The sequence below is a fragment of the Schistocerca piceifrons genome, chromosome 2 (genome assembly GCF_021461385.2).
Source record: "Schistocerca piceifrons isolate TAMUIC-IGC-003096 chromosome 2, iqSchPice1.1, whole genome shotgun sequence".
NCBI lineage: Eukaryota > Metazoa > Arthropoda > Insecta > Orthoptera > Acrididae > Schistocerca > Schistocerca piceifrons.
In genome coordinates this window covers 298,316,727-298,341,871 of record NC_060139.1, presented here as the reverse complement: position 1 = coordinate 298,341,871, position 25,145 = coordinate 298,316,727, and the positions used below count along the sequence as shown (strand labels likewise).

Sequence of the window (25,145 nt, the reverse complement as noted above, 5' to 3'; positions counted from 1 at the left end):
ACTGGAGCTCAGAGGCAGATGGCGGTTCTACAGACACACCAGTCACACCACAACACAACTCGAGAATTTAGGGGTGCCACATCTGGATCACGGGACCTTCCACCTGGAATGTGGGAGCTCGGCTAGCTGCATTATCCTCAGACATATTTACCAACAATGAAACAAGGTGTAAAGTCTATTTTGCAGTCAGTGGTCACTTCGATCTTCTGTTTGCTGATATCATGAGTCACATATCGTAGAACTGAGTGTGCTGTTGGCAGTCCGCGTCTTCACAATATGATATTTCGACGTTGTAATTCGGCATCTGCATCAAGTGTCTCTGGAGACTGGTATTTAACCCCAGTCTTAATCACAGTTAACTGATATTCGTTTTTTATACTGTACAGATTGCTAGCTTCAACATTCATCATCAACATAACTAGATCATCCAGAAAATTTGTCACTCACAGCCACATGACGCTAATACTGTGTAACATCGCCTCTAGCCTTCACCACAACCCCAACTCGGTGAGAAAAAGAGCCATATGTTTCTTCTGGTATCCTCCTGAGTACTGAGATGTTTTCTAAAATATTTTAAAAAAAACATATATGAAACGTGGGAAAAATAACTGAAACTGAAAAAAGTAGTAAAAAAATCCTACTTTGGTCATTTGGGCATAAATGCAAGTATGATATACTATACTTTGGGTCTCAGGATAATCAAAGCTATTCATAAATTGTAATATGTAGATTCAGGAATATGTAGATTAAGGATGTTGTTAGTTTTCATTTATAATAGTGTAAAATAATGTTTGACACCATCTAGAAGGAATACAGCAGTTTTTATTTCGGTGGTAAATTACAAAGTACAACTTCCACAAATACACATATCAACTGTTGTGAAATGCAGCAAAGAAGTTTCGCTGTGCATCGAAGCATAAAAACACTTTGCAAGTAACACATTTTGCTCAACAAAGCTTTTTACAGTTCTCTCTACGACATTTTTGAAATATTTTTGTCTCAATTATCTCACGCAAGCACTCTGTTTGCTTTTGGGTTTCTGGAGGTGGCGGTGTCATTGGTTTCCTTCTTTTTGGTGCACTCGTCTCAGGTTCTTCTTGTCTTGCATTGCCATCATGAGTATCTTGTTGCTCTTGATTACCTACTGTTTAGTTTCGATTCAGAAGCTGCTGTACAAGCATTATCTTAAAAGCTCTCAGTAGTAAAATCTTTGCTGGAGTGTTGGATTTCTTCTGTTCCTCTTTGTACTGAAGCCGAGAATTACAAACTACAATATCTGTGAAATGGCATATTGTTCTTAGTGTCCATTTCTTGGTCCTTGCACGCATTGGGCAGTAGGAATTGAGTCTATCTGCCATATCCACACCACCCATGTTCTGATTATAGTTTTTAATTACACTGGCTTTCTCAATATGTAAATATTTGCTCTCTTCCTTGGAACGTCTCTGCATGTGTCACTAGGTTCAATACCTTGTGCAGTGGAAAGCATTACAACACTTTTGCTGTCCGTCAATTTTGTAACTGCCAACTTTTGATCACTTCTGACCAGCATGTGAATGAGCCTCATCCTTCGTTCTGAAGATTCTTATCTGGCTTTAGCCGGATCTGCTTGGGAATTCGGTTATTCATAATGGCCCCTGTAGACCAAAGGCCTTTCTCAAGCAGCAAATCAGCTCATTTCACAGATGTAAAAAATCTGTCATGGTAAATTATAGGGCCAGGATGTAATGATCTTGTGGGCAGCAAGATAGAAGCAGCACAAATGCCATGTACAAGCAACTCCTGAGGAAATGATGTTTTGCCTTGGTAACTGACAAAATCACATACTGTTCTGTTGGGATTGGCCTAAACAAACACTTTAATACCAACTGGATTTAGTTTTCCTCTTACATACTGTTTGAAACCACAGTGGCCTTGAAATGCAACCATCATTTCATCAACAGCAATGTGGAGAGATCTGGGTTGTAGAAAACAACCTCCTCTGACCTTTTCCAGGAATGGATGCACTTTCTACAATCAATACTTCTATCTTTCATTTTCAGGTATGTCATTAAATACCACTTTTAGGGAATTCCTTGACTGAAAATACCTATCCCTAGCCATAGCCTCTGTTATATCAGGTATCTCCCACTGTTTTTGCCAATACATCCTTATTATAGGATACTGTAAGCAGGCCATCACCATATTTACAGCAAACCAACTCATGACCTCTTCTGCAGTTGTTCCAAGAGACTTACCATGCAGCAAAGTATATGTCTGACTTGTTTTCTCTGAAATGAGGGTAAACATAGAGATATCTACGTAGTTTCCCCGTTGTTTATAACTTATGTAGCATCATAGATACAATGTAATAAACGTAATGTTTCCTCTAAGATGCATATTGACAAATATATGTTACTGTTACTGCAACTAAACACATAACGTTTTGCAATTTCAGTAGTTCTGTTAAAAATGAACAACATTAAGTACAGATATATAAAGAAAACATTGTTAAGCATATTTACCTCATGTGACGAAGTATCATTGGAATCTTCATCTTCTTCTATATCACTATTAATATGTATTGTATTACCAGGAGTATATTTGTCATCATCATCCAAATCAGAAAGATCAACGTCAGTGTTGTCCAGTGACAATAAGTATTCCACCACTTCCTCATCTAATTTTGAAAACATGTTATTTACAGATTAATTACAAATTTAAAATGTTAATTTCTTGAATGTATTACTCTATTGCTAAGTATGTTCATCTGTGAGAGAGACAGAGAGAATGTAGTAGTAGTAGTTTGAAATGTACGAGAAGGCGTTACTACATTGAAGCCTGAAGTATAGTACACTATACTTCATTGTTATGACGTCCCTGTTGCTCGAATTTTTAAATTGTATACTTATTATTCTTAACTGAGACAATGTTCAAACATTAATAAAGGCAACATAATTTTTTCAGCCTTGTGAAAAGTTATTTACTGTGTGCTTACTTGGAAAATCACCATATCGGCGTGTCTGCTTCTGTCTGCACTCGCCATTTTCGCTACAAATACAATGGAAACGTTGAAACGGCTTTCTACATAGTTACAGTAATGGCCACAGATGTCAGCACATTTTAAACCCAGTAGCAACCACCCAGGAACGTGCTGCTATCTAGTGGGAATTTTTGAACTTTCAGGATGCGGAGTATAGTATACTACACTCGGGGACTTACGAGTATGCCACACAAAGCTCAAGCTACTCGTTGATTATCATAACTACAGAACCAACAAACTGCAGAAGTGTTCTCATTTATGTTTCTCCTGCTGTCGCAAACAGCCTCAGACGTTTGATATGCGCTTACGATCGGTTGACCTAACGGGCTAATAGAGATGAAGCCGTGTGTCTGAGGAACAATTGCATGCGGCTTTATAAACATCGCTGTTATCACTTTAGCAGATTGGTGTATCCACAGCAGACTCAAGCTGAAATGTAGAACAAAGGGCAACACTTTGCCACCGACAACGTTGAAATAAACTTAATGTTCACAGTGACCTGACCGGGGTGAGGCAAAGTCACGGTACAGGAAACACCCACAATGTATCACAGGACCACCTCGGGCCTGAACTGCTTCCCCACACAGCACAGTTTGAACGTGACGTGCAGCGGTCAGCGCACTCGGTACCTCACGTGATTTCATCTACATCTACATACATACTCCGCAATCCACCATACGGTGCGTGGCGGAGAGTACCTCGTACCACAACTAGAATCTTCTCTCCCTGTTCCACTCCCAAACAGAACGAGGGAAAAATGACTGCATATATGCCTCTGTACGAGTCCTAATCTCTCTTATCTTTGTGATCTTTCCGCGAAATGTAAGTTGGCGGCAGTAAAATTGTACTGCAGTCAGCCTCAAATGCTGGTTCTCTAAATTTCCTCAGTAGCGATTCACGAAAAGAACGCGTCCTTTCCTCCAGAGACTCCCACCCGAGTTCCTGAAGTATTTCCGTAACACTCGGGTGATGATCAAACCTACCAATAACAAATCTAGCAGCCAGCCTCTGAATTGCTTCTATGTCCTCCCACAATACGACCTGATAGTGATACCAAACGCTCGAACAGTACTCAAGAATAGGTCGTATTAGTGTTTTATAAGCGGTCTCCTTTACAGATGAACCACATCTTCCCAAAATTCTGCCAATGAACCGAAAACGACTATCCGCCTTCCCCACAACTGCCATTACGTGCTTGTCCCACTTCATATCGCTCTGCAATGTTACGCCCAAATATTTAATCGTAGTGACTTTGTCAAGTGCTACGCTACTAATGGAGTATTCAAACATTACGGGATTCTTTTACCTATTCATCTGCATTAATTTACATTTATCTATATTTAAAGATAGCTGCCATCACAAGTCCTGCCTAAGTCATCTTGTATCCTACTACCGTCACTCAACGACGACGCCTTCTCGAACACCACAGCATCATCAGCAAACAGCCACACATTGCTATCCATCTTATCCAAAAGATCATTTATGTAGATAGAAAATAACAGCGGACAACCACACTTCCCTGGGGCACTCCGATGAACACTCACCATCGAGGACAACGTACTGGGTTCTATTACTTAAGAAGCCTTCGAGCCACTCAAATATTTGGGAACCAATCCCATATGCTCGTATCTTCGTTAGGAGTCTGCAGAGGGGCACCAAGTCAAGCGCTTTCCGGAAGTCAAGGAATATGGCATCCGTCTGATGCCCTTCATCCATGGTTCGCAAGATATCATGTGAAAAAAGGGCGAGTTGCGTTTCGCAAGAGCGATGCTTTCTTAAGCCATGCTGATGCATGGACAGCAACTTCTCTGTCTCAAGGAAGTTCATTATATTCCAACTGAGAATACGTTCGAGAATCCTTCAACAAACCGATGTTAAGGATATTGGTCTGTAATTTTGAGGATCCGTCCTTCTACCATTCTCACATACAGGCGTCACCTGCGCTTTTTTCCAGTCGCTCGAGGCTTTACGTTGGGCAAGAGATTCGCGATAAATGCAAGCTAAGTAAGGAGCCAATGCAGCAGAGTACTCTCTGCAAAACCGAATTGGAATCCCATCAGGACCTGGCGATTTATTTATTTTCAACCCATTCAGCTGCTTCACAACCCCAGGGATGTCTATCACTATGTTCTCCATAGGGGAATACGTACGAGACTCAAACGGCGGTATGTTTGTACGATCTTCCTGCGTGAAAGATTTCTCAAATGCAAAATTTAAAATTTCAGCTTTCGTTTTGCTGTCTTCCGTTTCCAGGCCAGACTGGTCAGTGAGTGACTGGATGGAAGCCTTCGACCCGCTTACCAATTTTACGTAAGACCGGAATTTCCTTGGGTTTTCAGCAAGATCTTTTGCTAAGGTATGACGGTGGTAGTGGTTGTATGCTTCGCGCACCGCTCTTTTTACAGCAGCACGAATCTCTACTAACTTTTGCCTGTCCTCATTCTCCCGATCTTTCTTGTACCGCGAGTTCAACTATCTTTGCTTCATGAGCATTCTCCGAATTGCGCTGTTAAACCACGGTGGGTCTTTTCCGTCCGTAACCCAATTTTTCGGCAGATACTTGACCAATGCGTGATTTACAATGTGTTTAAAATTTGCCCATAATTCTACCACGTCCATCGTACCGGAAGTAAATGAAGTCGATTCATTTACCAAGTGGGATGCTAATAACTGCTTATCTGCTCTTTCTGGTAAGAATACTCTCCTAGCCTTCGTGACCGACTTTTTAATTTTCGTAACCATAGTCGTAATGACAACATCATGATCACTAATCCCTGTCTCACCACTGACCCCGTCGATTAGGTCTCGTCTGTTCGTGGCTACCACATCTAAAATATTTCCATTACGCGTTGGCTGTCGATTTAGCTGCTCAAGTCAGTTTTCGGATAATGTGTTCAAAAGTAATTCACACGACGGCATATCTGTACCACCTGTAATGAACCCATAGACATCCCAGTCTATACTAGGTAGGTTGAAGTCGCTTCCGACTAATATAGCATGATTCGGGTACTTCTGCGATACAGAGTGTAGACTCCCTTTGAATGATTCTAGAACTGTCGCGGTGGAACCTGTGGCCGGTAATAACACCCAACAATTAACTTTATTTCTCCTAGCCCTGTTAAACGTGCCCAGATAACTTCACAATCACACTCTACTTCGACCTCAGTAGACACGCTATTTTTGTCAACTGCAATGAAGACACCACCTCTTACAGTGTCAGATCTGTCTTTCCGATACACGTTTGAAGAGAGGCGAAATGGCGACTCGCCGGACGACACTAGACACCTGCCGTTAGCTGCCGTCCAGTTTCTGTATCGTTCGGCCCGCTGGAGACGTGCAGGTTTCCGTACCGTTGTGAGAAATGTCGCTTTGCGAAGTGCCCGACGCCTAGTGTCCATTTATTGCAGTTACCTTCTCAGTGACCTGCTTTTGCTGACAGCAGCGGTTCCTGTCGGCTTTGAAATCGTCTGTCATTGACGAAGCGTGACATTAGGCTGTGGTCCCAGATGGTCACGATCTTGTAACAGCCGCTGTTCTTACGCTGTCTAACTCATGTTCTTACGCTGGCTGCGAGTGAAACGCCATTGATTGTAGATAAAGTAGACATTCTGTGTTGATACGAGAACAAATCGGGGACCTTCACTCACGGTGTGGCCGTGGGGACGTACAGACACGGCAGCGCCTTTCTGGGACCCCGTCACCATTCCACTGTTCTCATTCCGTACGGCCGGCCGCGGTGGCCCAGCGGTTCTAGGCGCTTCAGTCCGGAACCGCGTGACTGATACGGTCGGAGGTTCGAATCCTGCCTCGGGCATGGATGTGTGTGATGTCCTTACGTTAGTTAGTTTTAAGTAGTTCTAAGTTGTAGGGGACTGATGACCTCAGATGTTAAGTCCCTTGGTGCTCAGAGCCATTCCGTGCGACCAACTTGCATATACATACCACGTCAATGTCAGGAGTGACTTCGGTGGTTAATGGTCACGTCACGGCCTCCCACCATTTCTGCACCATTTACACCTCCCCAAAGCGATTAGTAAGCTCTTTTAAGGGGCGACTGTTCGTTTTCCTTTGAGTTTATAAAGATGAAATTTCGACCGTTAAATCGAAAAGGTGGGAAGAATCGTTTGAGACACGTTAACATTGGAGCACTTACTGCTCAGTTTGTTCTCGAGGCATGGCATTTTCTCAAACTGGCGAAAAGACTTACCAGTAACACTGACTGATTTAGAACCTTGTTGCCCACACCCTGACACATATCCGCAAACGCATGGCTTCAGGTCCCAATTGCTTTTTGAGATCACAACCTAACCACGAAATCACACCCATGCAATAACACCACCTCCTTCGTTTTCATTGTTGGCGCCATACATGACGGCAGGTGACGTTCTCCAAGCATACGGCAAACGCAAACCCTACCGTCGGATTGACACAGGATACAGAGCGGTCCTTCGCTCCAAATCCCTCGTCTCAAATCATCCACTGTGCAGCAGCATCACTCTTTACAACACCTCAGATGTCGCCTAGCATTGACTACAGATACGTGTGGAGGCGCGTGACTATTGTACCCCTCTCTTTCCAACTCCCCACTTGGAGTTGTTAAACTTGCTCGACTGCTGGCAACGATTTGTAACTCACAAGTGATCAACCCAGCCAGTTTAATGGGTCTCTTCACAACAATGTCCACACTGCTCAACAGTTCCTGTCAGAATGGCTATATTTGATTTGTCTGTGATTCTTCCTTTGCACTTCCATTTCACGATTACGTCACCAACAGTCGACTTGGATAACATTACAGGAGCTGAAATGTCCTTGACGGATTTATTACTCAGGTGACACGTTCGAAGGACTTGATCTGTGGTGGCAAAGCTACTCTGCTGCTGCTTCTCTACTGGCAACAAAGTACTCACAGCCTCCTTTTATACTAGCCGGCCCACCTTTCGTTAAATTGAATGATATGTTCCGCATCACGAGGGTTTCCCGAAAAGTAATGCACCATTTTTTTTCTCAACTAAGCATTGCTACGAATGCGAAACGTTACGTGTTATTTGCCGGCGGGGTCAGGGATTTTCTCTGCCTCGTGATGACTGGGTGTTGTATGATGTCCTTAGGTTAGGTTTAAGTAGTTCTAAGTTCTAGGGGACTGATGACCATAGATGTTAAGTCCCATAGTGCTCAGAGCCATTTGAACCATTTGTTATTTGAAGCCTCGTGAGTGAGTGTGCCAAGTTTCCGTCACTTCCGACAGATAGCGCAGCAGCAGGACAGTTTCAAAATGGCGTCTGTGGGTGTTGTACGTTACAAGTGACGTGCCGTCATTGATTTTCTCGCTGCAGAGCAAGAAACTGTGGGGAATATTCACAAACGCTTATGCAAAGTCTATGGAGCATCTGCTGTCGACAGAAATGCAGTTAGTCACTCGGCACAGAGGGTGAGGTCACCAGAAGGCGGTTAGGCGGAGCTCCACGATTTGCAGCAGTCGGGAATGCCATCGACGGGTGTCACCTGAGATGTCGCAGCGAGCTGATGTTGGCATTCGCAAGGGCAGGCACATTACAACTCGGCAGTTGGCGCTGCATCTGTCAATCATCAAAGGAGGTGCACACAGTGAAGCACTACCTCTGCCACCAGGATAAGGATTCGTACCGACGGGGGATAAAAAAGTGGTTCAAATGGCTCTGAGCACTATGCGACTTAACATCTGAGGTCATCAGTCCCCTAGAACTTAGAACTACTTAAACCTAACTAACCTAAGGACATCACACACATCCATGCCCAAGGCAGGATTCGAACCTGCGACCGTAGCGGTCGCTCGGTTCCAGACTGTAGCGCTTAGAACCACACGGCCACTCCGGCCGGCGACGGGGCATACACACCCATGTTTCGCCCTGGAGGAAGGCCGGAGAAAAGGGTGGAGATTACGTGGAATAATAGGGTGTGTACATAGAACACCCTTCTTTCGTGTGTGTGTCCTCATGTTCAATAAAGAATCGTTGAAGCAAAAAAAAATGTGGAGCATTATTTTCTGGGGAACACTCTTACACATGTATTGGCACTCGTTTGATCAGATAGTGTATGTTCGTATGTTTAATAACGCGTTTGTGTTTGGCTCGTTTTATAGAACTTCATAATGAGATAATGTACACACGAATCATTATGTTTTGCATATCTCGCTCATTTTGTACAACAGATGCTTAGTAATCTCTACAGTAAGAACAGATTTTGCAGCAATGAGTGTCAGTACGGTATGTGTTACGCTATATGAAATCTTGGTTTTCAAGCCGCGTCACTTGGAACAAAACATCTGAGCTTTCGAAAACCGACTTCGCTGTTGACGTCACGAGTAAAAGCCGACCGAGTGCTGTAACAGCCTTGGTTTTCAGCTTTAACATGGACGACAGCAGCGTGTGGAATCTTCCGCAGAGGACCAACATGACGCGTACGCGGAAATGCTTGCTGTGAGAAGCTAGTACAGGCCACGTGTCGCCGCGTTCCACATCATCGCTCCCGTCTTCCTTCCATTGGAACACCGATCCACTGGCGGCTGACACTATGATACCCTTTACCTGACAACCGTGCTGCAGACAAGGTGTAGGTCACTTTAGAGTTTACTTCAGAGAGGATTGGCTTGAAAACGGAGTAGATTTTATTCTGTAATGTCACTGTGAAAGACTGCGAGAACACACGTCAGGCTTAAGCTGTAGGCTACCAGGGTGCGTGCGTGTGACCGGAGAATTGTGCATCGCGCAGGGTGGCGGCCAACTACGTGATGTGGCGGGCGGCCATGGCTGCGGTGCCGTACATGACGCAGGAGCTGCGGGGACGCCAGTTCGAATACCAGGCAGCCCTCACTGGCAGGAGGGAGCGCGAGTTCCGCTGGAAGGAGTGCCTCAGCATCGTCACTAGACGGTGAGTGCCTTGCAACTACAACTATGTAAGTTTACTGCCTCTTGTATAAACAAGCATCCACCTGTAGATACCCAAAACCACAACATTCGTGGCTTTATTCATCTTAGTCAACACCCAACCGCAGCAGCCATGTCTTCTCATAGATCCTTAGGAAGCCGGAGACAAACGCCATCTCCGGATTCTCAGTAGACGTAGAGTCGGAAAGTCTAGGCATACCTTCACTGCTGGCACGTGCGTCAATCTGTTCGTTTCTAACTTAGTTCACGCCGAACTCTCGATCCCGTCTCACAATACACTTGTCTCTGGCTATGTTAATATTTTTGATCCCAACAAATTCTTGTTTCCTTTTGTATACGACCGATGTTGTTGCTGACCATCCGAAATTTGCTGAGGCAGTTGGGCAATTGCTGGAGAATGAAATTAAAAACTGTGAAGCCAATAGTGACGTCATTATCGACTCTGGTACTAATATAATTGGTACCCATCATGAAAGCTTATTTGAACAGAATGAACTTTCGGGCATAGATTACTTGTGACGCGAAACAATGACAACAATGTCAAAACTGCAAATCTAAGAAATCTCAAAACAGAGTAACGAATTTTATGGAAAAAATAGATGTTCCAGGTGGGTGGAAATGTCGTTTTCCAACAAGCAAACTCGATATAATAGCGTAGCATGATTCCTCATTTACCAGGACTAAAAACAGCTCGAATCAGGCATGAACTAAAACCTCTCGATGTATGGTCATTACTAATAACCGATGATTTTATTAACAAAAGTCTTCTTCACACTAATGAAAAATTAGGAAAAATGAGGGATCTGTGTAATACCAACCACAGTGATATGAACAATGTTAATATATTGTAATGAGAGCATTTTTGAGCTTTTAGTGTACGCAGCTGTCATCAAACAACGAGGACATTCGATATATGTATTCTGCTGATGGGACGTTACAGAAAATATTCAGAGCAGTAATGAATTATAACAGATTTCCTACTTTTTGATAGTTTTGAGATTTCACTATGCGATTGCAAGAGAAGAGACAAAAAAATGACGTTTTCTCCCCAATATCACAGCTATTCGACTCATTCATCTCCAGACGACAAGTGCTCGATGAACCTGGGAGAAAACGTTTGCATTGGTGCAATTCTTTTAGGATTCAAAAATAGGTTCAAATTCTGTGCGTCCAATAAACCTCAAAAGTGTGCTATAAAACTAATATGTCTAATTGACTCTAGGAAAGATTATATCTATAATTTTGACGGCATGATCTGATCAGCCAAAACTTTAAAATTTAATAAGACGACTCAGCCAGTTTAAAGAATAGACTAACTACTGCTCAAAAGAAACAAACGTTACAGGTGATGGGCGGCTTTCGACAACACCACTCGTGAAATTTCGTAAAGAAAATGGATTGTTTTATATTCGTGCACTATAATTCAAAACCAAGGAAACTAGAAAGATAACATCATCAATACATGATTTTTCAAAATCAACGACCCTTCTTTCCAAAGCTCCAAAAATAAAAGAATAGTGACAATATTGGTATCACCCAAAAACTTAGCTAAGAAACTAGGAAAAGAGGAAATTACTGCATATTGCGACAATATAATACCAAGGAAGAATTAGACATCATAGATGAAAACGCACTACATATTTTATAGCGAGACACTCAGAGGTGGTCCATGCCTTATTTTCTCAGTGTACTATACATAAGCCGGTGTGAATTCTCGCAATCTCTATGGGCTTTACAAAGAAAGTTAACTGATTTGCAGGAAAATTTCATGTTGGCTACAGCGAAATATTTGGTGAAACATTATATGCAACGAAAGCTCCCTGTACATCAAGTACCGAGGGATTTGAAGTCAGGTAGTATCTGCCAGTAACGATATTTCTCTTTCATAAAAGTAGCTAATACTTTTATTCTGTATTTTTTTTAATTTTCTTTTCGGTCAAACCCTATAAAAGCAAATCAATAACAACAAAACAGGTAGCACTTGCCATCAGTAAAAGGCGAAAGTGTGTATTGTGTATTGAACTGGGCACCTAGAAACGACGGAGAGGCTTCGTTCCGCCGTAGCCCTCAGTGGTTCACAACCCCACAGCAGTCCACCAACCCAACCGCCGCCCCACACCGACCCCAGGGTTATTGTGCGGTTAGCCCCCCAATGGATCCCTCCCCCAGTGGACCGCCCTCCCGCCCCCTCTCGCTCCCCCCCCCCCCCCCCCCCCCCCCTGGGGAATGTCTCATACCAGACGAGTGTAACCCCAAATGTTTTCATGATAGAGTAATTATTGTGTACGCATGCGTCGAGACTGTTTGCGCAGCAGTCGCCGACGTACTGTAACTGAGGCGGAATACGGAGAACCAGCTCGCATTCGCCGAGGTGGATGGAAAACCGCCTTAAAAACCTTCCACAGGCTGGCCATCACACCAGACCATCGACACAAATCCTCAGCGCGGACTCGTGCTCGGGACCGGCACAATTTCCCACTCGGGAAGCAGCGCGTTAGACCGCCCAGCTAGCAGCGGGACCGCCAGCCGTCATGTTGGAGTGTTATAGCCTGGTTTGTGGAAATTATCGTCACCCTGACATTTAGGTTTTTATCTACTAATTGGATATTTGATATTTTTAAGTTATTATTATGTATGTTGATGATGTGTTAGAAGGTAAGAAAGCCGTGTTTAACAGTTTGTAAGTTGAATCATATTAATATTTCATTTTAATTATGACTTGGGATTTTACAAGGGCGTTTTTAATACTTTCTTACTATTTCCATTAAATGAATTCTTTCCCCATTAAAAACCACTTGTATTTTGTCATATAACTTCTAGCGTTGCTACTCTTAGAGACATTTTAAAAATGTACTGTTTATAGATTCTGTAATTATTGATCCTGAACTGTGGAAACTCATCATTTCTTCTTGTTGTTTTCGTTGCTGTTGTTTTGGTCTTTTGTCGAGAGACTTCTTTGCAGAAGCTGTCGACGCTAGGCCGCTCTGTGGGGCCTGTCGGTGCCTGTACGCTTCTACAACCGACATCCATGCGAAACTGCTTACTTTGTTCGGAGCTTCGTCTCCCTGTAGCGCATTTACCGCCTCGCCACACTTCCCTCCATTACCAAATTGATGATTCCTTGTTGCTTCAGGATGTGCCCTGTCCACCAGACCTTCTTTTAGTCAAGTTTCACCTGAACTGCCTGTCGTCCGTGTTTCACACCTGTATAACGCTACACTCCAGAGAAATACCTCGTCAACAGACTTACATTCGAAGAGCACTAATTTCTCTTTTCAGATTCGCTTTTGTTTCTATTACCAGTCTCCATTCTTCGTAGACCATAATCAGATATTTTTCTGCCTAAATGCAACACTCGTTTACAACTTTTAGTGTAGAATTTTCTGTCTAATTCTCTGATCATCGCTTAATTCGACTGCATGCCATTGCTTTTGCTTTACTTACATTCATCTCAAAACCTCTGTCTCCACCATTCAGTTACTCTTTAGAATACTTTGGCGCCTCTGACAGAATTATTGCATCAGCTGCTAACCTCAGAAGTTTTCATCACTTACCCCTGAGCTTTAATTACCAGATTTCTTCTCATTTTCTGGGCACAATCATATTATCATTGGCACAACTTAAAATTGTTTTTTCTGCCTGAACTTTAATTCCCTTCCCAAATTTCTGCTTTGTCGTCTATACAGCTTGCTCAGTGTAGACACTGAATAATATTGGGGAGAGGTTACAACTCAGTCTTACTCCCTCCTGAACTACTGCTGGTCTGTAATTTCGAGGGACTTTAAGCAAAATCTTGAAATTTCAGGAACCAAGGAAAACATTCTGGGAGTGAGTATATGGAATGTAACAGGATGGGCTTTCGAACTCGTATTTAAAGGAAATAATGGAATGTGAATTTTGCCATTATTGCAGTTGGTAAGTTTTTCAGTCACTCTGAAAAAAGTAACTGCAAAATCTTGGAATAAGGTCGTTTTCTTGAGGAAGTAATTTATTTTCACGGTGAAGTTACGGTGTTAGCAGTGTTTGAACTTGTTATTTTTTTACTAATACATTTTCACAGTAACGTAATCCAAATCAAAGCATTTTCAAAATTGTTTGAAGATCATGACTACGAACAGCACTGTTACACACATTTCATCAAACCATCAGAGACATACCTGAAATTCATGAGGAATATAATCAAGTAAACGTTATATGTCTTGCAGTTTGTTCCTATTTATAGTCACTGTTCCCATGAAAGACTTTTCAGAATTATAAGCAACATACACTTGGGGAAACAAAATGTTTTTGGCACTTTCACTTCGTCCAGCTCAATATTTGACGACATTTAACATCTCACAACACTGCTAGGAAATAACACCACTTTAATTACGAAAAGCGAAAGGTGAATCAGGTATGCGTTACAGGGGATAGGCAAAATAATGTGAACACCTGTACTTGCTTAGGAATGGTTAACTATTAAAGGGGTTAGAACCCCCTTTGCCGGTAATACAGCTGCGATTCTTCCTGGAATACTGGTATATAATGATTGTATAGTCTCCAGTGGAACGTCATGCCACTCTTCGATCAGAAGCTCTTCTAAATCCTGTAGCGATGATCGAGGCGAAAATCTGCTCCGGAGTCGGCACTCCAATATCGCCCACAAGGGTTCGATAATCTTCAAGACTGCCTGGACAGGGAAGACGCTGCAGTTCAGTTGCATGCTCCTCATACCACGATTGTACTGTCCTGGCTGTGTGAACAGGTGCATTATCGTCCTCAAATATGGCATCACTGTTGGAGAACAACATTTGAATCGTGGGGTGCACCTGATCACCTGAAATGTTCACATAATCGTTTGCTGTAACACGGCCTTTGAGACTAATGATGGGACCAGAAGAATACCATGATATGGCTGCCACACCATCACACTTCCACCTCCAAGCTTAACTATCGGTATCAAACAATCAGGATTGTAGGCTTCTTTTGGCATTCTCCTGACGTAAATTCAGTCCAGCGTTGGATACAAGGAAAACGATGACTCGTCGGACAATATGACGTGTTTCCACTGATAAGCCATCCAGGGTTTATGCTTCTGACATCATGTTTTACGCTTCTTTGCGTTGGTTGTTGTCACTAATGGTTTCGATATAGCAGCTCGTCCATGATTATTCGCTTTATGGAGCTCTCGGCGGACAGTTTCGATAGGTATGAGGTCTCTAAGATGGCTGTTGAGCTCTGCAGTCACATTAACCGCCATAGTTTTGTGGTGTTTTGACACAATTCGTGTTAGCGTATGTGCCCGCCAGGTTAGCCGAGAGCGCTAATGAGCTGCTTCCTGGTCCCGTGTAGGCGCGCCGGACCCGGATCGAATACGCCCGGTGGCTTAACGACGACGGCCGGTGTTCCTGTCAGCCTAGATGTGGTTTTTAGGCGGTTTTCCACATCCAACTAGGTGAATACTGGGCTGGTCCCCACGTCCCGCCTCAGTTACAGGTATCGCCGACATTTGAAACACGCCCACACTATTTCATGATTTACACTAGATGCAGACAGCTGGGGTACAATGATTCTGTCCCGGGGCGTACGGGTGGTGGCAGGAATGGCATCCTGCCACCTCATCAAACCAACCATGCCAAATCCGATTGTAACCATGCCGACCCTGCGAAAACTGCGGGACAAAGGCACAAGCAAAAGAACTCGTCCTAGTGTATGACGATCTGTATCATGCAGTTTTGATTTGCGCCCACTAGTACGTTTACACTATGATGTATTTTCAAGTTTTGTGTAGGCTGACATGACTGTCGAAACAGTTGCTTTTGAAACATTCAATAAGTTGGTAGTCTTGGTCACTGAATCGCCAGCTAATCGGGCCCACAGAGTCTGCCCTCTTTGGAACTCTGTTAGGTCTTTCATTGCACGTCGACGTCAGCTTCTGAATGCAAATACGAAGTGTGCACTTCTCGTAAACAATCTGCATTGATATCTAGTCCGTACTGAACACGCACAGTCCAGCACGATACGTGCCTTATCTGCATTGTTGACCATCATACACAACCATTCCATTAGTACCACTGTTCACATTATTTTACCTATCCCATGTAGATAGAATGCGAAGACGATCGCCACTGAAAGAGCATTATTCCAGGAGTAAAGCCCTTTGAAAAATGATGTCCATGGTGTCTCTGTAACAAAGTCGGAGAAACACATGTACAGTATGTGGAATAAAGCTCATTTCATGCAGAAAGATGTATCTACGTATATAGAACTTGGTACCGCTCTTCAATTGTTTCGTCAATATTGGAACAATGCCCTTTCAAAAATGACTGTAGTGGATGTATTATGGGCGTATAGTTGAAATAGAATCCCAACCCCTGTAGATGTTCCACTGCAGTTTCACCGCTCACGCGCACGCGTTTCACTCGGAGTGGCCAGTGTGAGACTACGGTAGGTACCTCTGGTTTTTCAGCCTGGGGCTGTCTGTGGGCGCCATATACGTGCGCAGGTACTTCAACAAGGCGGCCAAGGAGGCGGCGCTCGAGATGGTGGGCGACATCCGCCGCGAGTTCCTCCGCACCCTGCGCCAGCTGGACTGGATGGACGAGGGCACCAGGTACTGTGCGCCGCGCCTGCCGCCGCCGCTCTGACGCCCGGGTGCCTTTACTGATGTTCCACCAGGAAACAGCCGCTCTGACGGAAATGGAAAGCACCACTCTGCGAAGAGCCGTGATGCGCCCAGATAAAGCCCGGTTTACACCGGAGCGAATGGAAGCGGGCACAAGGAACGAGGGACCTCAGACAATACGCAGCTTGTCAGTGTTCGCTGGCATTCGCTTGCATCTGTGAAAAAGCGTTTACACTGGTGCGAGTGAAAGAGAAGAACAGGTAACGTAACTTATGAACGCAACGTTACAACTTTTAGGCGCTCATAAGCGGCACGCAGAATACAGCACTGTATAGTTAGGGAGGCGAGGCACATCTTGGGTGTTCGGAGGAGATTATTTTGCATGATCTGCGCATTGTCTTTGATGAAGTGAGAAAGTTCTGTAGGAAAAAAAAATTAGGTTTCTGAATTCACATCCAAGTGTGAAATGCGTAGGGCTGGCGGACGTCACATGGAGTAGAAGCTCCAGATTTGCCTAGCTTTATTGTTATTTTTGATACTGTCCGCTCCGATAGCTGAGTGGTCAGCGTGACGCACTGCCGTCCTACGGGCCCGGGTTCGATTCCCGGCTGAGTCGGGGATTTTTCTCCGCTCAGCGACTGGGTGTTGTGTTGTCTTCATCACCATTTGTTCCCCATCCGGCGCGCAGGTCGCCCAATGTGATGTCAAATGTAATATGACCTTCACCAAGTCGGCCGGACCTGCCCCGTAAAGGACCTCACGGCCAATGACGCCAAACGCTAATTTCCATTTCCATTGTTGATACTTTACGATGACTTCGCAGTACAGCGAAGAAGGAAATTTTAAGAGGAATTTAATTACCGATGACCAACATTAACACTCAGGTAGTTTGAAACTGGAGACATTTACGCTAGTGACTGTTTCGCATTTCAATAGTTGCTGTATTTCAGATAACTTCTCAGGTCTCCAGTGACACACGTGAAGCACTGAAACGTGAAATATACATACGAGCCGTCACACAGGCTACTTGATAAAATATTCCGTATACTTCTTTAGAGGGCAGATACCGTGATTCCAGAAAAAAGGTCTTGTATTCTTCATCAAAAAATCTCCTTAACAGGGATAAATCGACGACGTAATTACAGCTATCATGAACATATGCAACGAGACTGATTGATACTCATATTTTCAATTGTAATCAACCTAGTAGGTACAAATTCGTACTTGTTTCCTTTGAAGCAAATACACAAAAAAATGCAACAAGAAGGAATTATCCATATTAGAAATCCATAGATCTGATCTGCATGAACAAACAAATGATTACAACTTAAGAAAAATTGGATGATTCAAGAGAAAGAGCTTCACAAACAGAGCAAGTCATTTGCGGGTTGGTCCACACCGTGACCTTATGTAAGCAGTTGTTTGGCTTGATTTTTATTGAGATAGTTGTTCGCTGTTCTCTTGAGATACATCGTACCAAATTTTGTCCAATTGGCGCGCTAGATCGTCAAAATCCCGAGTTGGTTTGAGGGCGCTGCCCATAGTGTTCCAACGTTCTCAACTGGGGAGAGGTCCAGCAGACTTGCTGACCCAGATAGGATGTGGCAAGTACGATGACAAGTAGCACAAACTCCCGCCGTGTGTGGGTGGGCATTCTATTGATGAAATGAAAGACTGGGATGTCTTGCCATGAAAGGTAACAAAACGTACAGCTTTGCCGTGAAGGTGCCACGGATGAGAACCAGCGCGGTCCGCTATGAAAAGCAATGGTATAACTCCAGCGTAATGGGTATAGTGAGACAGCAACTCATTTTTAAATTGTGACTCGTTAGCGAACGTTAGTTGGAACTATAGGCATATGCATACACTTTGTTTACTGCTATTTTGACGAACATTTTATTTGGTAATCACTGGTTGGTTTGCCGGCCAGAGTGGCCGAGCGGTTCTAGGCGCTACAGTCTGGAACCGCGCGACCGCTACGGTCGCAGGTTCGAATCGTGCCTCCGGCATGGATGTGTGTGATGTCCTTAGGTTAGCTAGGTTTAAGTAGTTCTAAGTTCTAGGGGACTGATGACCTTAGAAGTTAAGTCCCGTTGTCCTCAGAGCCATTTGAAGCACTGGTTGGTTTGAGAATAGGCATAGCTCGAAACCAGTCGATGACTAAATCAACATCAACATCCATTTTAGTTCTAACTCTGCCTGTCTCTTCTTGCATAAGGAAAGGAAATGATACTCCATACCATCCCTTCTGGTTGTTGGCCATATAGCGGGCACCACTCACGTTGGTATCCCACTGCCGTGTGGAGCTCTTTCAGACACGTCTTCGGCCTCAAATCTCATTGACTGAAACAGAATTATCTTCAGTGTTGAGTACCACTTCGAAATGAGACCCAATGATCTGCTAAGTCATGTGTAGAGACACCCCAGACAGCAATGGGATTACAACCTGCTGTTACCCGACATAAGACCTGACAGCAAGGAGTGATGGTCTGGATCACCATTTCCTTTCACAGAAGGACTCCTTTGGCTGTCACCCTTGGACCCCTTACAGTACAGTGATACGTTGACGATAGTTTTCACCTCTTTTTGTTGCCCTTAATGGCAAGCCATCCTGGGCTTACACTGCAGCAAGATAATACTCGCCCGCACACGGATAGAGTTTCCACTTTTTGTCCTTGTGCTTGCCAATCCCAGCCTTGGCCACAAAGGTCTCCAGATCTCTCCCCAGTTGAGAACGTTTGGAGGTTTACGGACAGGTCCCTTCAGCCAGCTCTGGAGTTTGACCACCTAAAGCACCAATTGGATAAAATTTGTCGCGATATTCCTCAGGAGGACATCCAACAATTCTGTCAGTCAGTGCCAAACAGAATAAATGCTTGAATGAAGGCCAGAGGTGAGTCAACCCGTTATTGACTTGCTCAATTTGTAAATCTTTTTCTCTCAATAAATTTTTCTGATATTGTAATAATTTGTTTGTCTTCTCGTGTACACCACATCTACCGATTTCCGTCCCGTTCGAATAATTCCTCCGTGGTGCGTTTTTTTATAATTTTCATTTGCTGCTACTAACACTTCGTGTGCATCAGGAGGCCAACAGCAAATGAGTGCCCAGTAGATGCAGAGGTCAACCTTATATGGGAAGTACGTATTACAAAAACGAACACCTATATGTTTTCGTAAGAGCTCTGATTTCCCTTATTTTGTTATGACGATCATTTCTCCCTATGTAGGTCGACGCCAACAAAATATTTTCACTTTCGAAGAAGAAAGTTGGTGATTGAAATTTCGTCAGAAGATTCCGCGCAACGAAAAATGCCTTTCTTTTAATGGTGTTCATCCCAAACCCTGCATCATGTCCGTCACAATGTCTATCCTATTTCGCGATAATACAAAAATTGCTGTTCTGCTTTGAACTGCCTCTGTTAATACTATCTGGTAAGGATCCCAGACCGCGCAGCAGTACTCCAAAAGAGGACGGACAAGCGTAGCCGACCCATGTGGCCGAGCGGTTCTAGGCGCGTCAGTCTGGAACCGCGCAACCGCTACGGTCGCAGGTTCGAATCCTGCCTGGGGCATGGATGAATCTGATGTCCTTAGTTTAGTTAGGTTTAAGTAGTTCTAAGTTCTAGGGGACTGATGTTAAGTCCCATAGTACTCAGAGTCATTTTTGACAAGCGTAGCGTACGCAGTCTCTTCAGTAGACCTGTTGTAACGGCTAAGAGTTCTGCCAATAAAACGCATTCTTTGGTTAGCCTTCCCCACAACATATTCTGTATGTCCCTTCCAATTTAACTTGTTCTTAATTGTAATTCATAGATATTTAGTTGGAGTTACGGCCTTTACATTAGACTGATTTATCGTGTAACCTAAGTTTAACGGATTCTTTTAGCACTCATTTGGATGACCGCACAGTTTTCATTATTTAGGATCAATTGCCAATTTACGTACTGTTCAGATATCTTTTGTAAATCGTTTTCCAATTTGTTTTGATCTTATGATGAGTTTACGAGACGATAAACGACAGCATTATCTGCAATATACCTAAGACGGCTGCTCAAATTGGCTCCTAAATCGCTTACATAGATAAGGAACAGTGACATCTCTGACAGAAAATTACGAATCCAGTCATATAACTAAGAAGATATCAAGTCGGAAAAAGGATCCAGTTGTTATTTTAATCTGGTTACCAAGATCACTAACTCAAAGAACTGTCTGATTCAGTTTCGCGACAAGATAAACTACTTCTAACAGCAACAAACACACCACCGCCAACTGTGTTTGCCTATCCCTTCGGAACACCACTACGTTTTTCGAAAAGATCTCGGCTGAACTTATCTCCGGCTTTAGCCAGTTTTCAATGCTTATAACGATTTGAGCGTGAGTGCTTTGTATTAGCGGTTGGAGCTAAGGTACGTTCCCAACACAACTGCGACAATTTACACCTGTTATACCGATGGTTCCTGTAAGAACGTTCTTCCTATGTTGGACCAGCATCCTTCGAGACTGAGGTCCGTTTAGTATTTCACCGAGACGCTCGAACCTAAAAAAGCCGGTTAGTCCATGCCACCCAGCCCCTGCTACCAATGTAGCCATCTCCAGCGTGCAGTGTACTCCTAACCTACTTAGCAGAACCCAAACACTACCACTCCGTGACGAATGGCGAGGAATCTGCAGGCTACACAGTCGCTGAACCACGTGAGCCTCTGATTCGGACCGTCCACTCGGCTCTGTACCAAATGTCCGCATTCGTTCCTGTAGACAATCTTGCAAATTGTGAGCTCTGCTTTCATCTGGATAGGCGAGACTGGCAGCATTTACCAGTTTTGTTTGCTGGTTGAAACCAGAGAGGATCTCTTCCAATGCAAAGCAACACACATCATTGGTACCGATGTGAGCTACCACCTGCAGCTGGTTGCACCCTGTGCTGTTCATGACATCCGGAAGGACCCTTTCCACGTCCGGTATGCATATGGAGAGCACATTGGATTTCATCCCCTACTAGGCAACCATGTCCCTAAATGGGCCTCATAACATGCCTAACATTGAAGCTCCCAACAACCAATAATCCCACCCTCTGTGATTGCCCAGATGTTGCAAGCTGAGAGATACCCTCTGGACAAGCGACTGCATATGGCTGAATGACAGTGTTAGCCACGGACAGCACCTGGAACCTGTTTGTCAGACTAACAGGGGGTGCCTTACGTGCGACCCCCTGGGAGCTCTTTCACCCCCAGCCACGCCCCAAGGCGACCTATCCTTGACTCCTTGACTACGGATGAGTGACCAATCTCAGTGCGAGGAGCCACTGAGCCGCGTACCAGTGCTTACCGATTGGCGGACTCAGACTTGCTGGATGTCATTGGATCTGCACAACCAGCTTACAATAGTGGTGCCCACCCACTGAAGCTTCAAGCTGTGTAACGGAAGCCATCACAGCCTGGAGCTGACAGTGAAGTGCTACCATCTCGGCTGGCATCCGTATGCAGCCATAATAGTCCCTATCCATACTAAAGACTGTGGAAAACTAAACTACAGAGACAAACAAGGATAATCGACACACGCTATGGAACTCTACTGTGGACACCAACTGTGTCCAATAAATTAGATTAACATACAGAGATTCAAAAATTGAACTACCAAAGCACACATGTGACACTAAATAATTCACTCCTGATCTGAAACTTCTAATATGTCACAAAATCGGTCTGCTTTTCGACGCAAACAAGAAAGCGAGAACTGCGACTGTTAAATACTAAATTAATACGCAAAAACTCAAGAAAGTAAACTACCAAAGCACACAGATGAAAGTATGCTATTTGCTTCTGGTTAGGAGTTCACAAAATGTTACACTACTGGCCATTAAAATTGCTAGACAACGAAGATAACATGCTACAGACGCGAAATTTAACCGGCAGGAAGAAGATGCTGTGACATACAAATGATTAACTTTTCAGAACATTCACACAAGGTTGGCACATGTGGCGACACCTACAACGTGCTGACATGACGAACTTTTCCAACCGATTTCTCATACACAAACAGCGGTTGACCAGCGTTGCCTGCTGAAACGTTGTTGTGATGCCTCGTGTAAGGAGGAGAAATGCGTACCATCACGTTTCCGACTTTGATAAAGGTCTGATTGTAGCCTATCGCGATTGTGGTTTATCGTATCGCGACATTGCTGCTCGCGTTGGTCGAGATCCAATGACTATTAGCAGAATATGGAATCGATGGGTTCAGGAGGGTAATACGGAATGCCGTTCTGGATCCCAACGGCCTCGTATCACCAGCAGTCGAGATGACGGGCATCTTATCAACATGGCTGTATTGGATCGTGAAGCTACGTCTCGATCCCTGAGTCAACGGATAGGGACGTTTGCAAGACAACAACCACCTGCACAAACAGTTCGACGACGTTTGCAACAGCATGGACTATCAGCTCGGAGACCATGGCTGCGGTTACCCTTGACGCTGCATCACAGACAGGAGTGCCTACGATGGTGTACTCAACGACGAACCTGGGTGCACGAATGGCAAGACGTCATTTTTTCGGATGAATCCAGATTCTGTTTACAGCATCATGATGGTCGCATCCGCCTTTGGCGACATCGTGGTGACCGCTCATTGGAAGCGTGTATTCGTCATCGCCATACTGGCGTATCACCCGGCGTGATGGTATGGGGTGCCATTGGTTACACGTCTCAGTCACCTCTTGTTCGCATTGACGGCACTTTGAACAGTGGACGTTACATTTCAGATGTGGCTCTACCCTTCATTCGAGCCCTGCGAAACTCTACATTTGAGCAGGATAATGCGTGACCGAATGTTGCAGGTCCTGTATGGGCCTTTCTGGATACACAAAATGTTCGACCGGTGCCCTGGCCAGCACATTCTCCAGATCTCTCACCAATTGAAAACGTCTGGTCAATGGTGACCGAGCAACTGGCTCGTCACAATACACCAGTCACTACTCTTGATGAACTGTGGTATCGTGTTGAAGCTGCATGGGCAGCTGTACTTGTACACTCCATCCGAGCTCTGACTCAATTCCCAGGCGTATCAAGGCCGTTATTTGTTCTGGGTACTGATTTCTGAGGATATATGCACCCAAATTACGTGAAAATGTAATCACATGTCAGTTCTAGTATAATATATTTGTCAAATAAAAACCCGTTTATCATCTGCATTTCTTCTTGGTGTAGCAATTTTAATGGCCAGTAGTTTACAAAATCGGTTACTTTCCTGTCGCTGGCTGTGCCTCGGCCAGCTGCTGCCGAGTGGGCTAGGACCCGGTCTGGGTATATATCTGATGAAAATTGAGTTCTTTGAACGAGTGTATCATAGCAACAATTTATTATTTCTAAAAGCACACACAAAAAATGTACTGGTTCAAGCTGGTGTTACAGTTCTATATAAAGTTCTTAACCTTTTTCTGTAGGCGACGAGTGTGGCGATTTAGTGTGACGGCTAGACAAACTATGCATTAGCAGATAGAGAGACAGTGTGAGGCTTAGGGCCTTACACCGTTCTTCCTGAGATCGGGCATAACAGATTTGAATAGACTTGCAGTATGAGTCACTGGCAGGACGGGATGCCCGAGTGTACGTAGTTCCTATGTGATCTGGTAGATATCACTAGCTGTTTGTGTAATTTTCTAATTGTTTGCTACTTACTATTATAATTGTGCTTAGTTATCAGAGTGAGTGAAGGTGTGACTATGAAATAATGTTTTATGTACATTTTATGCTACACATTGAATTAACTGGTCTCTTGAGGAATGTTCGAGAATGACATGTGTGTCTGTCATTGGTACCGGAGAAACTTATAAACTACAAGGTGTACAACTTTTCTTCCGATGTTTGCCGATAGCTGGCTACAACGGTAAGTAGCGGTTGAAAGAAACAGATCGCTGACGTCAGGCAGTAGGCTTGGACCTCGTTCAACATAACCTCATTCAAACATTAATCGATGTGCCGGCCGGGGTGGCCGAGCGGTTCTAGGCGCTACAGTCTGGTACCGCGTGACCACTGCGGTCGCGGGTTCGAATCCTGCCTCGGGCATGGATGTGTGTGATGTCCTAATATTAGTAAGGTTTAAGTAGTTCTAAGTTCTAGGGGACTGATAACCTCAGAAGTTAAGTCCCATAGTGCTCAGAGCCATTTGAACAATTTTTTTTAATCGATGTGTGTCTGCATCATAAAGCTGTTCTTGATTCAAAATGTCAGTTTACGAGCTTAATTCTCGTCATTTGCGGGAGTAGTTACTGTTTCAGTATGAAGAAAACAACGGCTGAGTCTCATCGAATGCTCTCAGGTACATATGGCAAGGACGCTATTAGTGAAAGAACGTGTCGTGAATGGTTTCAACGCTTCTTTAACATCTTAGACCGGCATAGTGGTGGAAGAGAGAATGTTTCCGAAGATGCAGAATTGGAGACATTGCTGAGTGAACACTCTCGTGAAACTCAAGAAGAATTGGTACGATTAATGAGAGTGACACAGCAAGCCATTTCAAAATGTCTCAAGGCTATGGGCATGATTCAGAAAGAAGGACAGTGGGTCCCGTGTGAGCTGAAACCAAGAGACAATGCACGACG

At 44.1% G+C, this 25,145-nt stretch overlaps 1 protein-coding gene across 1 annotated transcript in view; it reads left to right on the top strand.

Moving 5' to 3' along the window:
* The window catches only part of LOC124774229 (neprilysin-2-like), a 199,719-nt gene that overhangs the window by 95,316 nt on the left and 79,258 nt on the right, over nucleotides 1-25,145 (top strand). The window contains exons 8-9 of the mRNA XM_047249464.1: nucleotides 9,770-9,928; nucleotides 16,394-16,537. Of these exons, the coding sequence (XP_047105420.1) occupies nucleotides 9,770-9,928; nucleotides 16,394-16,537 (303 nt within the window). The remainder of the gene's footprint in view (nucleotides 1-9,769; nucleotides 9,929-16,393; nucleotides 16,538-25,145) is intronic.